Genomic DNA, 17,471 nt, shown 5'->3' on the forward strand with positions numbered 1-17,471 from the left:
ATGGAGCTGTATTTTTGTGATTGTGCTTTTTGTACTTTTGGCCTAATTATCAATAAATAAATAAACAGACTGAGTCAGCACATTTGTTCCTTCCCCAGTAACAGCACTACCTTCTCAAGGGCAATTAGGGATGGGCAATAAATGCTGGCCTAGTCAGCGACGCCCACGTCCCATAAATGAATAAAAAAAACAGCACAGGACACAAAAGGAATAGGAGGTGTGCAGGGTAGAAGCATCTTGGCCACATTGTACAAAGCAAATACACACAGAACAGCACGCTGCTAGAACGAATGCTACTGATTCAACACAGGATAGTATATCTTCCACCAGTGGCAAATGTAGCATAAGGGAAGAGGATTTAAGTGTAACTGGTCCTTTGCAAATCATCCTTCTAGTCCCTCCATACCTCAAGAAATGCCTTTGTTTCCAACCCTCTATCCTCTCCTTTGGTCTTACCTTCCATGGTGTTGGTAATGACACTAGCTGCACTGACTGCCCGCTCTCTTTGATGCGTCTCCTCCAGGTAACCCACAGACATACGATGATCTGTCAGCAAATGCTTCTTACTCATTTCGTTATCCGACGGGGAGGACTGCTCAGGAGAAACAAAGAATAGGGTTAATTCTGAAGTATGATGTCCTCACAAAAGATTCCTTGCTTAAGATTCCTAACAGCACTGTGGGTGCACCTACCCCACATGGACTGCAGTGGTTCAAGAAGGCAGCTCAACACCACCTTCTCAAGGGCAATTAGGGATGGGCAATAAATGCTATCCTAGCCAGCGACGCCCACATCCCATGAATGAATAAAAAAGCCATAAATAGAAGGATACGACACAACAAGCTTCCTGGTGTAACTTCTCTATCATCGATTCCATTAACCTTTCAGTCAATCATTGAATGTTCACATCAGCTTCAAATATGGGATCTTCCTTTATGTTTGAGTGGTTTAAGAATGGGGCAATGACTCTCTCTTCCTGCTCAACTGCTGTGTTTTAAGCAGTTATGATATGACAAGAAGAGAAAGAAAAAGAACTAACTTTCATTTATATAGCACCTTTCACAACCTCAGGAAGAACGAGGTAGGAAGATGAGAGGCAACAATATAAACTAAATGACACAATTTTAAAAGGGGTGCTGGAAGAGAGAGACCTGGGGATGTATGTACACAACTCTTGAAAATGGCAGAACAAATTGAGACACCTGTTAAAAAAGCATATTGGATCTTTGGATTTATTCACAGAGGCAGTGAGTACAAAAGCAAGGAGGTTGTGCTAAAACTTTATAAAATACTGATTAGGCCCCAGCTGGAGTATTGTGTCTAAGTCTGGGCACTATATTCTTAGGAAGGATGTCAAGGCCTTAGAGAGGGTGAAGAGGAGAATGGTGCCAGGGATAAAAGAACTCAGTTATGTAGAGAGACTGGAGAAGCTGGGGTTGTTCATCTTAGAGCAGAGACTTAATAGAGGTGTTCAAAATCATGAAGGGTTTTGATAGAGTAAATATGGAGAAACTGCTTCCATTGGCAGAGGGTCACTTCAAACAAGGGTCGGTAACCAGAGGACAGCGCTTTAAGGCAATTGGCAAAACCACCAGAGGAGAAATTCTTTTACATGATCTGGAATCAGATGCTATAGTAATTTTCTAGAGGCAACTGGACAATTACTTGAAAAGGATAAATTTGCAGGGCTATTGGGAAAGGGCAGGAAAATGGGACTAATTGGAAAGTTCTTTCAAAGAGCCAGCACAGGCATGATGGGCTGAATGGTTTACTTTCGTGCTGTATTATTCTATGATTCTCAGAACACCCCGAAGTGTTTTTCAGCCAGTGAAGTTTTTTTTTTGAAGTACAGCCACTGTCGCAATGTAGGAAATGGGGAAGCTAATTTGCACACAGCAAGATCCCACAAACAGCAATGAAACAAATGACCAGATCATCTGTTGTACATGAAGAATAAATACCAGCCAGGGCAATGGGAAAACGCCCCGCTGCTGCGATCTTTTATGTCCACCCAATTCAATAAGATGTCATCAAGGTGTCAGTTTGTTTCAGTCAGAAAGTTATGGTCTTGAGCCCAGCTTCAGAACATAGCTTAACACTTCAGTGCAGTACTGAGGGAGTGCTCTGCCATCAGAGATGTCATCCTTTGGGTGAAGCATTAACCAAGGGTGTGTCTAATAGTTTCAGTGAGCATTAAGGACTCTGTGGCATGTGTTGAAAATTCATCTCGACAGTGCAAAGCAGAGGAATTGATCCATTAGCTATTATGGGATCTTACTGTGCACAAGATAATTGTTGCTGCAGCCAACTTCCAAATATTAGTAACACCACTCCAGAGTAAGTCACTGCATGTGAAGCAGGTTTATCACCAACCATTTCCTCCTAAAGATGCTCATCTATTGCTGGGCTACAATTCCACTCCTCATGTTTGAGCCTAAGTAGTGAATGCCAGAAGGACTATTCGGCCCTGTGGTGCATCTCAGGCAGGATGGGGAGACAGTGGCGTAGTGGTAATGTCACTGGACTAGTAATCCAGAGGCAGAGGCTAATGCACAGGGGAAATGGGTTTAAATCTCACCATAACAATTAGTTAATAAAAAAAAAAGTTCAATTGATCAATGAAAAATCTGGAATTGAAAGCTAGTCTCAGGAATAGTGCCATAAAACTATCAACTGCATTAAAAATCTATCTGGTTCACTAATGTCCTTTAGGGGAGGGAATCTGCCATCCTTACCTGGTCTGGCCTACATGTGACTCCAGACCCACAGCAATGTCTCTTAACTGTCCTCTGTAATGACCTAGCAGGCCACTCAGTTCAAGGGCAATTAGGGATGGGCAATGAACGCTGGCCTAGCCAGCGACGCCCACATCCCAATGAAAGAATGAAAAATCGCCCAATGTCCACACTTTCCGCCTCTTGGTAGTACAATTGTAGCGCACTCGCAGTTGCACGCTAATTGCCATCAGATTTGCTGACTCAGACTGAGACTCAAGACTCTAGCTAGTACTGATACTGTACAGCCTGGTATCACACCAGGAAATGCACTTATCCATTAAGTTCCAGCAGCATTTCTCCTGTTGAAATACAACACCGCACAGCACTGCAATTTCCTCCACCCGTGAAGCAGCAAATTAAGTTGGACTCAGTGAACTGCTGCCACCAAATCAAAACCATGTGGAAATCTCTTCTTGCTTCATTAAATGCGCCAACCCAAAAAGAATTCATGTACGTGCTGACTAACAGGTCAGTCCCAAGAGGATGAAATGCTGCTTGTAGCTGGTATCACAGGCATTCTTAATGAGCTATTTAAGCAATGAATCAATATCCCTCTTCGCAGCCTGGTGCCAGAGAGCAAGTAACCCACTGGTGCCTGGGTTTGTTTTTATGCTTGCACCTAAATCACGGAAGTTTGTAGCACAGGAAGGATAGTTATTTGCTAACACCCTATAGAACCAGCTACTTAACCTTTTTTTTTATTTGTTCGTGGGATGTGGGCATCACTGGCTAGGTCAGCATTTATTGCCCATCCCAAATTGCCCTTGAACTGAGTGGCTTGATACACCATCGCAGAGGGCATTTAAGAGTCAACCACATAGCTGTGGATCTGGAGTCGCATATAGGCCAGACCAGGTAAGGGTGGCAGATTTCCTTCCCTAAAGGACATTAGTGAACCAGATGGGTTTTTATAAAAATCGACAATGGTTTCATATCACCATTTTCCAGATTTTATTAATTGAATTCAAGTTTCAGCATGTGCCGTGGTGGGATTCGAACCCATTATCCTCAGAGCACTAGCCTAAACCGCTGGGCTACCGAGGGGATAGAATTAGCCACAGTAACATACAGATTCCTGCTAACAATAGGTACAGCACAGACATGATGGACTGAATGGCCTCCTTCTCTGCTGTACCATTCTATCATTCTATGACCTCCTGATTTGTATTCTGCAATGCAAGATGGGTTCCATCATAACTCAAGCTATTTCATAATTTAAAAATAAAACTCTCCATTTTTATCAATACTATTTTCACCAAGGATCCCCTAAAGATGATAGGAGACACTTATTGAATTAAGAACACGGTTGTAAATAATTGCATACCAGGCTTCAGACCACTGTGTTTTATTTGTTACCTTGATCTCGTCCTTTGAAATTCTAATTTGTGTTACTTGACTAAAAACTGTTGAGACATGAAATGAATTAGCCCTTGAAATGGAGCTGGATAATTTTTGATTCTGATTATAGAGGTAAATATAGACTGAAATGATCAAATGCTCTGTAGGATACAACAGTCTCAACGTTGCTGCAGCAGGAGCTGAAATGTTGTCGGAATGGTGAAGATATAAGGGATAAATATTTTGGAGTCTTTTTGCTTGATTACCCTTGGGTTTCATAGAGGTCTTGCACCAAACTTTCCATCAGAAGATTAAATAGGCAGGGGTGCATCCAGGAGAGGGTAGATAGTACTCAGACTGTGTTTGAGCCAAGTGATTGATTTTTTTCTTATTCTGGGCTTTCCCACTTCCTGATTATAGTTGGATTCCCTTGTTTACCACAGGCCCTATAGAGAATACAGAATGTTTCCAACACTCGTGCAGCTTAATTTGTTTTTATATTATCATTGTGGTCTCTTAACATGGAGACATGGAGGGGGTAGGATGCAGTTTTGCATTCCTAATTCCCAAGTGGCAAGTTGCCAATCTCGCCCAAGGCGGGAGAATGAAGCAGAGAAATTCCTGGATGAGGTAGAAATAGTTGATGAGGTGGGCTTTGCTTCTTCAGGAGAATGGTTTGTCTCTCACAGATAGACAGGATGTTTTAATAAGGAATGAATTAGTATTAGAACTCTAAAGATTTCAACAGTTCTAATCCATGATAATCCCACTCAAATGCACAGAACAAGCCATTTTGCCCCTGTCAAGTCCAGCTCCTTGAAAGAGCTATCTTTCCCCACTGTCTTGCAAAATTTTTCTTTTCCAGTTTTTATCCAATTACCTTTTGAAAGTTACTATTGAATATTCTTCCACCATCATTTCAGGCAGTGCATTCCAGAGCATAACAACTCACTGAGTAAAAAGCAATTCTCCTTATTTACCCCACCCCCACCAGCCAGATGTTTAGGCAATTATCTTATAACAGGGCTCTGTTCTTTGCGGACAGGAAAATACATTGTACACACATTGCGCCTGTTTCAGCTAAACAAAATAAGTGACAGCCATTCGCTGGTTCATACCTCAGGGCAATGCCTTGACCAATCAGAGTCAAGCTGCTTAGTTTAAATTTCAAACAAAGCTTGGCAGTTAGCAGTCAGTCACCGTAAACTGGTGCATTCTCGTTGGCAACGCTTCTACCAATCAGAGTTTACTTGCCAACCAATCAGCACTATCTTCTCATACTGTATGAAGTTGTTGTTTTCCCTTACAATGGTATTCTTTCTGATTGTCCTGATGAATGCAAGACGAAAAGCTTCGACAACATATCTCTATTTTCAGCAATACTCAAGTTCTGTACTACCAAATGACTATTTGTATCTTATAATTAGTTAATTGTGCACGCATTTGTTACTTGTAGCCTCCACTATTTCAACACTCTCCAGTGCGGCCCTCCATCTTGCACCATCCATAAACATCAGCTCATCCAAAAGTCTGCTGCCCATATCATTTCTGTGCTCACCAGCATGCATTGGCTTCTGGACCAGCATAACACAAATTTAAAATTCTCATTCTTGTTTTCAATAACCTCCATGGTCTCGGCCCTCCCTATCTCTGAAATTTCCAGTCCCACAACCTTCTGAGATATCAGCACTTCTCCAATTATGGCTTCTTGCATCCCTAATTTTAATCACTCCATCATTGGTGGCCGTGCCTTCAGTTGCCTGGGTCCTAAGCTCTGGAATACCCTCCCTAAACCTGTCCATCTCTCTATATCCTTCTCCTCATTTCATACGCTCCTTAAAGCCTACCTCTTTGACCAAGTGAGGCGACAAAGCCCCCATGGAACCTTAGCCCCTGTTGTTTCTTTTGTCTGAGTATCTGTATCAGTAACAGGCTTGTTCATGGCATTTAATGACACGGGATAGATTTGTAATTTCTTTCCTACACGGCTCAGTGGGTAGCATTATAGCTTCTGAGTCAGAAGATCGAGGGTTCATAGTCCAGCTCCAGAAACTGAGCACCAAAATCTCAACTGGCACTCCCAATGTTGTACTGTGGACTGCCGTGCTGTCAAAGATGCCATCTTTAAAATGAAATGCTAAACTGATGTCCAGTCTGCCCTTTCAGGTAAAAGATACCATGGCACAATTTCGAAGAACAAAAAGAGCAGAGGAGTTGTCCCTGGTGTCCTGGCCAATATTTATCGCTCAACTAACATTAAAAAACAGATTATCTGGCCAGTGTCACATTGCTGTTTGTGGGAGCTTGCTCTGCTCAAACTGGCTGCTGCATTGCACCAGTGACTACACTTCAAAAAGTGCCTCATTAGCTATGAAGCGGATTGGGACATCCTGAGGAAGTGAAAGGCACTATATGAATCTAACTTCATTCATTCTTTTTTTTTTACAGTGTCTTTCATGCTTGAGTGGTGCGAGAGCTTGCCAGCAAATGAGAGGGTGGACGGACACTCCCCTCTCCCAATTTTCAGGCACACGCTTGCAGTGCACAAAGTATCTCGTTGCATGTGCGGACTTGGAAAATGTAGCCTTGTCAACTTGAGTTGAGGAACTTCTTTACCCAGAGAGTGATGAGAATGTAGAACTCGCTACCACAACCAAGTAGTTGAGGCAAATAGAATAGGGGAAGCTGGATAAACACATGAGGGAGAAAGGGATATAAGTATATGCTGATGAGGATAGATGAAAAAGGGTGGGAGGAATATTGTGTGAAGCAAAAACACTGGCATTGACTAGTTGGGCTGAATGGCCTGTTCCTCTGCTGTGCATTTTATGTAATTGGTACTCCCTTTTCCATTCCCACTCTACTTAAATTTTCATTTACTTTGACATTTTTATCAATGGAATGCATTCAAGATAGTTTTTTAGATAAGTATATCAAGGAACCAACTAGAGAACGGGCTATTTTGGATCTAGCATGATGCAATGAGACAGGTTAATTGTGGTAAAGGAGCCTCCGGGGAAGAGCAATCATAATATGATAGAATCTTATACTGAGTTGGAGAGTGATTTAGTTAAAAAGTCAAAAATTAGGGTCTAAATTTGAACAAACCAAACTACGTAGGGATGAGGAGTGAGTTGGTAAAGGTAAGTTGGGCAACTAGATTAAAATAGGTGGCAGTTCAAGTAATGGCAAACATTTAAAGAATTAATTCAACAAATATACGTTCCTTAAGGAATAAATTCCAATGGGAAAAGTGGTCCAACCATGGATTAAAGGAAGAGGCTTATGATGTTTCCAAAAAAGAGTAGTAAGCCTGAGAATTAGAAGGATTTTAGAATGCAGCAAAGGATGGCCCAGAAATTGATGAACGGAAAATAGATATTAGAATAAGCTAGCAAGAGACTAAAAAACAGATTGTAGAAGCCACTATAGGTTTGTGTTATGACCAGGTGAGAAAGGGGTCTAAGGTTCCCTCTCATCCTTCACCTGGTCTTAGCATAACAGGGTTTAATTTTAAACACACTGTTTTTTTCAGCTCCCCCTTAGTGAATCCTTGTTCACTAACTTTCAATTATAAGGCAAAGAAACTAGCCAAACAGGTTTTCTTAGGTTTAAAGAAAAAAGGTTGAACTTTAGTAAACTTAAATTCTAATTCAGTTAATGCCTACGGATACACGACGGCCCACACTAGCATGCATACGCAATACACATATGCAGATAGAGACAGAAAAGAGCAGAAGAAATAAAGTGGAAAAGTTTGAGGCAATATCTGAAGCTGATTTTTGGTTACTGTTCTTCGAGCTGGCTGTAAAGTTCTTGATTGTAGGTAGGTCTTGCTTTTCATTGGGGCCCAGTTTTCTTCTTAAACCTTGTTCGATGTAGGAGACTTTTCTGTCTTGAAGTTCATGTGTCCTCAGTGGGTCCAGAGGCTTGTGAGAAAGAGATGGGAGCAGACAGGAGAGGTCTTCTCACTCCAGGAGCAAACAGTCTTTCTGAGTTCAAAAACTCTGTGGCTAGTTTAAAAAACCCTGTGCCAGCCAGTTAGTTATGTGACCAGCTGGTTTAACCAGTCCTGGCTTTTGTGGATTGTATCACCTTAGCAGTCTCTGGAATGCTCTTCCTTACACCTTCAATGTCTGCTGATCAAAATCCATTCTGGGAATGGTCCTTTTGTCTCCACAAGCACTGTCTGTTAGTATGCAAATGGTTTTCAGCTAAGTATCTGGCAGCCCTTGTAACTCTCTACTTCCCAGCAGGTTTAAAATCAATGTTCATATGACAAAATTAATATGCCTCATTCTTGGCAGGTGGGGTCTGCATGGCACATGTAAAAACGAAGAGACTAGCGAAAGTAAAGATGGATCCCTTAGAGGTAGAGACAGGAGAAATTATAATGGAGAATAAGGAAATGGCGGAAACATTAAACAAATGTTTTATGTCTGTCTGCATGGTAGAAGACACAAAAAATATTCCAAAAATAATGGGGAATCAAGGGTCTAGTGAGAATGAGGAACTTAAAGTCATTAATATTACAAGAAATAATTCTGGAGAAATTAATGGGACTAAAAACTGACAAATCTCCGGACCTGATGGCTGACATATAAGGAGCTGAATTTTGAAGGCGGAGAGAGCATTTAATCAAGTGGGATGGTGGCAAGTGGGGATCGCATCACCTTCCTGCCTCCACCCCGATTAAGTCTGTGGCAGGAAGGCCTGTGGACAGCCTTCCCACCCCGCCGCCAATTGAGGCCCTTAAGTTGGCAATTAATGCCCAGTTAAGGGCCTCTTCCCACTGCTGGCAATATTAGCCCAGTGGCGGGTGGGCCTGTCTCCACATGGGGAGCACCATGGGCAAACCAGTGCGGGATTGCTTGTAGTCTCCTGGCATTGGGAAGGAGGGGGCAGATGAACGCCAACCCCAGCCCTTGCTGCCCATCCCCCTCCTCCGCAACTCCCACCCCGTGAAACCTCTCCCACCAGCACTCACCTGTGCCCTGGGTCCATCGAGGATCCTGGGCCTCGGGTGGGTGCATTACCGGCAGCAGCCACCACCTCCCCGGTGGTGCTGCTGTGTAAAAGAGATGCCGGCCTCTGACTTTTTCAGGGCAGAGAAGAACCAGAACTGTCATATAGCCATGTTCAGCACAATGACACGCAAGCAATTATTCAAGGAGTCAAGAATTAGTGTTGTCTTTAGAGGAAGCAGGATTAGAAGGCCAGGAATGATTGGACCAGGGTGAACAGGTGCAGTTCAGTCCCCATCATACATTCTGTTCCTATTTTTACATAATACTTTAATTTTACATTATTATTTAGAGTAAAGTAGCAAAATTAAGGTAGCAGGGTCATTTGAGACCTGAGAGGGTGGTTGTCCCTGCTCTTCTGCGAGTTGCTCAGGTCCAGGTAAGGGTCCCAGGCTCAGGGTTACGAACCATGGCCAGCAGCGGAACCAGCAAGTTTTCAGTGGTCATGGAGGAAGAGTTAGAACCTCGAAGGACAACGGCTGCTTACAGATGGAGGATCCTTCGGGTAAAGGGCTTGTGTTTCCTTTAAAGCACATATGAGGAAGTCTACAACCCTCCGAAATCTCTGCACCCCTCCAATTCTGGTTTCTTGCACATCCCCAATTTTCTTCGCTCCACCCTTGGTGTCCATGCCTTCAGCTGTCTCGGCCCTAAGTTCTGGAATACCCTCCCTAAACCTTTTTCCCTCTCCACTTTTCTCTCCTCCTATAAGGCCTTTCTCTTCAACCAAACTGTTAGTCACCCATCCTAATTTGTCCTTAATACCTTTCTATCTCTTTCTGCTCATTTAAAACACTCCTTAAAACCTACTTCTCACCTTTCCTAATATCTTGTGGCTCAGTGTCAAATTTTGTTTGTTAACATTTCTGTGAAGCACCTTGGGATGTTTTACTACATTAAAAGCACCACATAAATACAAGTTACGGTTGTTGGCATCATTGTACGTGCAGCTATAAATGTTCCGTTTATAGAAAGTTTATTTAAAAATAAACATAAAACCATACTCCAATAGTTGCCATTCCAGGCACAGCCCCTGCCACAGCACAAACCTCCCTAGATGGCCAACAGATGCAGAGGTTAAGTTTTCCGATCATTCCAAGAACCCAGTCTACCACCAACTATTAACACCTAATAAATGTCTTTATCATTGTGACATGATGGATGGGGCTTTTGCCCCTCTGTATTGCTAATATGCTGTTGCTGACTGCTACAATCACACAAGTGTCAGCTGTGGCTCCATGAGTAGCACTCTCACTCCTGAGACAGGAGGTTCTTGGTTCAAGTCCCACTCCAGAGCCTTGACTGCAAAAAATCTAAGCTGACACTGTAGCTCTCTCTTTCAGATACAATGCTTTAAGCAAGGGGCCCCCTATCTGCCCTGGGGACACTGGTCCAAATCCCACCATGACAGCTAGTGGAATTTAAATGTAATTAATTAAACATCTGCAATTGAAAACAAGTCTTGGTAATGGTGTCCAGGAAACAACCCATCTGGTTCACTAATGCCCTTTAGGGAAGGAAATCTGCTGGCCTACATGTGACTCCAGACCCACAGCAATGTGGCTGGCTTTAAAATGTAGGGAGGGGTAACAAATGCTGGCCTGCCAGTGATACCCTCATCCTATGAAAATAATTCAAGGACGAGATGGAAAGGATCCTACGGCAGTGGTTTGGAGAAAAGCAGGGGAGATATATCCAGAGTCCTGATCAATATATAACCTTCAAATCAATACCACTAAAAAAAAAACAAATTAACTGGTCATTATCAGAGTGTTAATTGTGGGATCTTGCTGTGTGCAAATTGGCTGTTGTGTTTGGGTTTCGAAGGAGTGTAGATTTACCAGAATGATACTTAGATTCCAAGGGTTAAATTACGAAGGGAGATTACATAAACTAGGGCTGTATTCCCCAGAATTTAGAAGGTTGGGGTGATGTGATTGAAGTTTTCAAGATATTAAGGGGAACAGATAGGGTGGATGGGGAGAAAGTATTTCCACTGGTTGGGGAATGTAGGACTAGGGGACATAATCTGTAAATTAGAGCTGGACCTTTCAGGAGTCAAATTAGGAAACACTTCTACATACAAATGACAATGGATGGTAGATCAATTGTTAATTTTAAAACTGAGATTGATAGATTTTTGTTAACTGAAAGTATTAAGGGATATGGGGCAAAGATAGGTGTTTGAAGTGATGATCTCATGATCTCACCATGATCTCATTGAATTGGCAAACAGGCTTGAAGGGCTAAATGGTTTACTGCTGTTCCTGTGTTTTTATGTGCTCCCTAGTTAAGAAATACATCGATAGCTGTAAAGCACTTTGGGGCCTTCTGAGGTTGTAAAATGTACATTATAATTGCAGATCTTTCTTTTTCATGTATCGTTATTTAAGGACATTGGGGGCCCCACAAATGTACAGGGCTGGGCTGCTTCCCCACAGCAGCCACCCCAACCTTCGTGCACACCTACGGGGCGCTTGGCTCCATTGCTCGTATGCTTCCTTCTACACCGAAAGCTTGTGGGTTCAAGTCCCGAATCAGGGTTTGGCGCATCTAGACTTGACACTCTTGCTGTTCCCAATAGTTCTAATGTTCTCTGTACCACAGAGAATTTAGTTCAATTCCGCATTATTCAGAATGCACCCTGGGCCAGTTTTCTGATGATTCCATTTTAATTTTCACAAGTAATTGTTTAGTTTCCACCTGGTTTTGCCACAATATGAGTATCTAAATATGTTCATTTTAATCACTGATGAAACACCATGCATTTTTTAAAAATATGCCATTATGCTGCTGACCTGTTGTTGGTTTTCTTTTTTTAACCTTCCATCACTTAGCAACCTGCTCACCTTTTCATCCCCAGACCAGGCCAACAACCTTAAACCTCACACCACCCCCAACCCCACCCCCAGTTTGCACCGCACAATGGAACATTCTGCACACTGCATCATGAACTGAGCAGTTGTTTCCATAGCACCAATACTGCAGTACCTAGACAACCAGTCCCAGATGCTGCTCCTCCCCAGTCCATTTATTTTCAAGGTTATTTAGCTGACGGAGAAGCGTTGTCGGGTTTTTAAAAAAAAAAAATTAAAATGGGCTGCTAAAATTGTTTGGCAACTAAAACGTCAAACAAAATGCCTCGTTTTTGCCCTGGATTTTTAGTTTGGCAAAATTATCTTCAATCTGTGTCCTCTGCCAGTGGAAACAGTTTTTCCTGTCTACTCCGTCAGCACCCCTTATAATCGAAGCAGACTCGATGACAATGCCCCCTTGTTGGTTGAATGCTCACTGTCAAGGGTCACATAATGACTGCTGGGGTGAGAGGTGCCTGTGGAACTGTACCCCAGTGAGAAGAATGAGAGAGAAGGGGAGGGAGAGAAGGCCGAGAAAGTCATAAATGGTCCGGCAACCACCTCAGGAGCATCACTGCAAGACTTAGCAATGAGTTTTTTTTTATTCTTTCATGGGATGTGGCTGTCGCTGGAAAGGCCGTCATCTGCTGCCCATCTCTAATTGCCCTTGAGAAGGTGGTGGTGAGCCACCTTCTTGAACCCCTGCAGTCCATCTGGTGTACGTACGCCCATTAATGCTGTTAGGGAGGGAGTTCCAGGTTTTTGACCCAGCGACCTATGTGTATGAGAGGGGATAGTCTATACCATTTACCACCTTGTTATGGTTTGCATTCTCATCCAAACTGTTATTGCTTGCACAGTTGGGCAGTGGTTAGCCTCACAGTTGGGCAGTGGTTAGCCTCACAGTTGGGCAGTGGTTAGCCTCACAGCTCCAGCGACCCGGGTTCGGTTCTGGGTACCGCCTGTACGGAGTTTTCAAGTTCTCCGTGACCTTGTGGGTTTCCTCTGGGTGCTCTGGTTTCCTCCCACATACCAAAGACTTGTGGGTTGATAGGTAAATTGGCTATTGTAAAAAAAAATTGCCCCTAGTGTAGGTAGGAGAATTGAGGGAAGGTGGGGATGTGAGAGGGAAAATAGGATTAGTATAAATGGGTGGTTGATGGTCAGCTTGGACTCGAAGGGCCTGTTTTGGTGCTGTATCTCTCTATGACTTGTCCAATTGCCATTTCTCACCTCTCTTTATCTTGGCTCACATGATTTCCTGAACAGTATAATTTCAAAGAAGTGGATAACTAGTATCAGAAATGTAAGAACGTAAGAAATAGGAGCTTGTGTAGGCCAAATGACCCCTTCAGCCTGCTCCAACATTCAACAAGATCATGACTGATGGTCTACCTCAACTCCACCTGCCCACACTATTCCCATATCTCTTCATTCCTTTAGTTCCCAAAAATCTATCGACTTCTGTCTTGAATATACTCAATGACTGAGCATCCATATGTCTCAGGGATAGAAAATTCCACAGATTCACAAACCTTGGAGTGAAGAAATTTCTCCTCATCTCAGTCTTAAATGGCTAACCCCCTTATTCTGAGACTGTGACCCTGTGTTCTAGATTCCCCAGCCAGGGGAAACATTTTCACAGCATATGTCGAGCCCCTTAAGGATTTTATGTGTTTCAATCTGATCACCTCTCATTCTTTTAAACTCCAGAGAATATAGGCTAGTCTACTCAATCTCTCCTCATAGGACAATCCCCTCATCCCAGGAACCAGTCTAGTGAACCTTCATTGCACTCCCTCTAGGGCAAGTTTCCTTAGATAAGGAGACCAAAACTGTACAGAGTATTCCAGGTGTGGCCTCACCAATGCCCTGTATAATTTAGTAGGATTTCTTTACTCTTATACTCCATGCTCTTTGTAACAAGAACTAACATACCATTTGCCTTCCTAATTGCCTGCTGTTTTCAATTTAAAAAAAAGCTTTTAAGAGGTAACAGTTCTTACATTGTCTTCAATGATTGGCTTGTCCACGGTCACTTGAGGGAGAAGGAGAGTGGTTGGTGAGATGGGGGGTCCTCCAACCACAGACACAACTCCATTCTGGTCCACGGCGCTGTGCAACTTTCTCCGCCCGTGGAATGGCACATTCACTGTGGCTGGCACGGATCGATGGCTCCCATGGCTCTGGTTGCTGTTGGTTCTGTAGAGCTGAGGGAGGCACAAGGAGCCCCTGATGCTCTCACTGTCATCAAAGACGCTGCCCTCATCATCCATAAATGTGTGTTCCATGGTGGCGTCTGCGGAGTGAGTCCGGAATCGGAATATGCTGCCCCGTCTGAGCGGGTGATGGTTCGAAAGGATAGGTGTCATGAGAGGCTGTGGAAAGAATCCAAATTGTAAAAGGTACACACTCATAGCAACACAACAAACTGATAGACGGGAAAAGAAAGTTGGTCAGTTGAGGATGCCCCATGCAGTTAATGTCCAGTCCCTACCATACACCTACCCCCAGCCCCCAAGTAGTCCCCAGTTACCTGCAGCCATGCAAGTTCTCAGAAGAGGGAAAAAAACAAGATTTAAACAAAATCACCAAGCTCAGGATTATTAGCCTTTATCTCTGGAATACAAAGAGTTGGAAGTTATGTTCCTTATGTATAAAGCTCTGGTTAGACTTCATCTGGAGTAATGTATTCAGTTCTAGGCACCACACCTCAGGAAGGATATATTAGCTTTGGGGGTTGTAGCACAGATTCACCAGAATGCTACCAGGGCTAAAAGGGTTAAATTATGAGGCTACATTGCAGAGACTAGGCTTGCATTCCCTCGAGAATCAAGAATTAAGGGATTTTTTTTATTTGTTCATGGGATGTGGACATTGCCCATCCCTAATTGCCCTTGAGAAGGTGGTGGTGGTGAGCCACCTTCTTGAACTGCTGCAGTCCATATGGTGTAGGTACACCCACGATCATCAGTGAATATCCCCACTTCTGACCTTATGATGGAGGGAAGATCACTGATGAAGCAACTGAAGATGGTTGGGCCTAGGAAACTACCCTGAGGCACTTCTGCAGTGATGTCCTGGGACTGAGATGATTGACCTCCAACAACCACAGCCATCTTCCTTTGCCCTAGGTTCGACTCCAACCAGCAGAGTGTTTTCCCCGATTCCTATTGACTCCAGTTTTGCTAGGGATCCTTGATGTCATACTCGGTTAAATGCTGCCTTGATGTCACCTCATCTCTGGAGTTCAGCTCTTTTGTCCATGTTTGGACCAAGGCTATAATGAAGTCAGGAGCTGAGTGGTGTTATGCTGAGCCCTGACCTGCCAAGAATGAGGCACTTTAATTTTGTCATCGGCATTGATTTTAAATTGTTGCTGGAGTGAGGAAATGACTTGCTAAACAGATCAGTCGTGGCTGGAAAAGACATTTGCATATTAACAGACAATGTTTGGAAGGACAAAGGACCATTCCCTGACACATTCAACCCACAATCGAGCTTGATCATCAGGTATTGTGTGTAAGAGGAGCCTTCCAGAGACTGCTGAGGTGATACAATCCAGGACTGGTTAGATCAGTTGGTCACATGACTAACTGGCTGTTCCAGGGTCTTTTGAACTAGCCACAGAGAGTTTGAACTCAGAAAGACTATTTGCTCCTGGACTGAGAAGATCTCTCCTGTCTCCCATCTCTTTCTGACAAGCCTCTGAATCCACTGAAGACACATGAATCCCAAGGGAGAAAAATTCCCTACAGCGAACAAAGTTTAAGAGGAATACTGGGCCCCAGCGAAAAGCAAGATCTACCCACAAACAATTACTCTACAGTGAGCTTGAAGAAGTGTAACAAAAACTCTTCAGATATTGCCTAAAACCTTTCCACTTTATTTTTTCTTCTGCTCTTTTCTGTCTCTATTTGCATGTGTGTATCGCGTATGCATGCTAGTGTGGGTGCGTCGTGCATCCGTAGGTGTCAACCAAATTAGAGTTTGTTTAAGTTTAATAAATTTCAACTTTTCTTCTTTAAACCTCAGAAAACCTGTTTGTGCTGGTTTCTTTGCCTTACAATTGGAAAGTGGTGAACAAGGATTCACCAAGGGGGAGCTAAAAACAGAGTGTGTTTAAAATGAAACCCTATTACGGTAAGACCAGGTGAAGGCTGAGAGGGAACCCTAGACACCTTCCTCACCTGGTCGTAACAGTGGCCCTGGCAGAATCCGAACAGCATCAATGAGCAGGTTATTGCTGAGTAAGTGCCACTTAATAGCACTATCAACAACACCTTCCATCACTTTGCTGATGATTGAGAGTAGACTGATGTGGTAGTAATTGGCCAGATTGGATTCATCCTGTTTGTGTACAGGACATACCTGGGCAATTTTCCACATTGTTGGTGGATGCCAGTGTTGTAGCTGTACTGGAACAGCTTGGCTAGGGGCGCAGCTAGTTCTGGAGCACAAGTCTTCAGTACAACTGCCAGGATGTTGTCAAGACTCATAGCCTTTGCTGCATCCAGTGCCTTCAGCCTTAATATCACATGGAGCGAACTGAATTGGCTGAAGACTGCCATGTCTGATGCTGGGGACCTCAGGAGGAGGCCGAGATGAATCGTCCACTCAGCAATTCTGTCTGAAGACGGTTGCGAATGCTTTAACCTTGACTTTTGCACTGATGTGCTGGGCTCCTCCATCATTGAGGATGGGGCTGTTTGTGAAGTCTCTTCCTCCATTTAGTTGTTTAATTGTCCACCACCATTCATGACTAGATGTGGCAGGACTGCAGAGCTTAGAGCTGATCCGCAGGTTGTGGGATCACTTAGTTCTGTCTATCACATGCTACTTCCACTGCTTTGCATGCATGTTGTCCTGTGTTGCAGCTTCACCAGGTTGGCACCTCATTTTTAGGTATTCTTGCTGCTGCTCCTGGCATGCCCTCCTGCACTCTTCATTGAACCAGGGTTGATCCCTCGGCTTGATGGTAATGATAGAGTGGGGGATATGCCGGGCCATTAGGTTACAGATTGTGCTTGATTACAATTGTGCTGTGACTGAAGGCCCACAGCACCTCATGGATGCCCAGTTTGGTGCTGCTAGATTTGGCCTGAATCTATCCCATTTAGCATAGGGGTGGTATTGCCAAACGACACAATGGAGGGTATCCTCAGTGAGAAAATGGGGCTTTGTCTCCACAAAGGCTGTGCAATGGCCACTCCAACCACGACTGTTATGGACAGATGCATCTGCCACAGGTAGATTGACGAGGGCGAGGTCAAGTAGGCTTTTCCCTCCTGTTGGTTCTCTTACCACCTGCCGCAGGCCCAGACTGGCAGATATGTCTTTCAGGACTCAGCCAGTAGTGTTGCCCCACCCACAGTACATTATGTGCCCTTGCTACCCTCAGTGTTTCTACCAAGTGGTGTTTAACACAGAGGAGAGTAGGAGTTTTCCTTGCCCAGGTTTGGCCGAATGTTGAGGAC

The 17,471-nt window shown here is 43.7% G+C and overlaps 1 protein-coding gene across 1 annotated transcript in view; it reads right to left on the reverse strand.

The window, feature by feature from the left end:
• Positions 1 to 17,471, reverse strand: part of scn5lab (sodium channel, voltage gated, type V-like, alpha b) — a 371,240-nt gene that overhangs the window by 266,177 nt on the left and 87,592 nt on the right. Inside the window, exons 11-12 of the mRNA XM_068015187.1 lie at positions 14,001 to 14,372; positions 457 to 592 (exon numbers count right to left, since the gene is read on the reverse strand). Coding sequence (XP_067871288.1) covers positions 457 to 592; positions 14,001 to 14,372 — 508 coding nt within the window. The remainder of the gene's footprint in view (positions 1 to 456; positions 593 to 14,000; positions 14,373 to 17,471) is intronic.

Source organism: Heterodontus francisci, chromosome 2, assembly GCF_036365525.1.
Source record: "Heterodontus francisci isolate sHetFra1 chromosome 2, sHetFra1.hap1, whole genome shotgun sequence".
Classification (NCBI taxonomy): Eukaryota; Metazoa; Chordata; class Chondrichthyes; order Heterodontiformes; family Heterodontidae; genus Heterodontus; species Heterodontus francisci.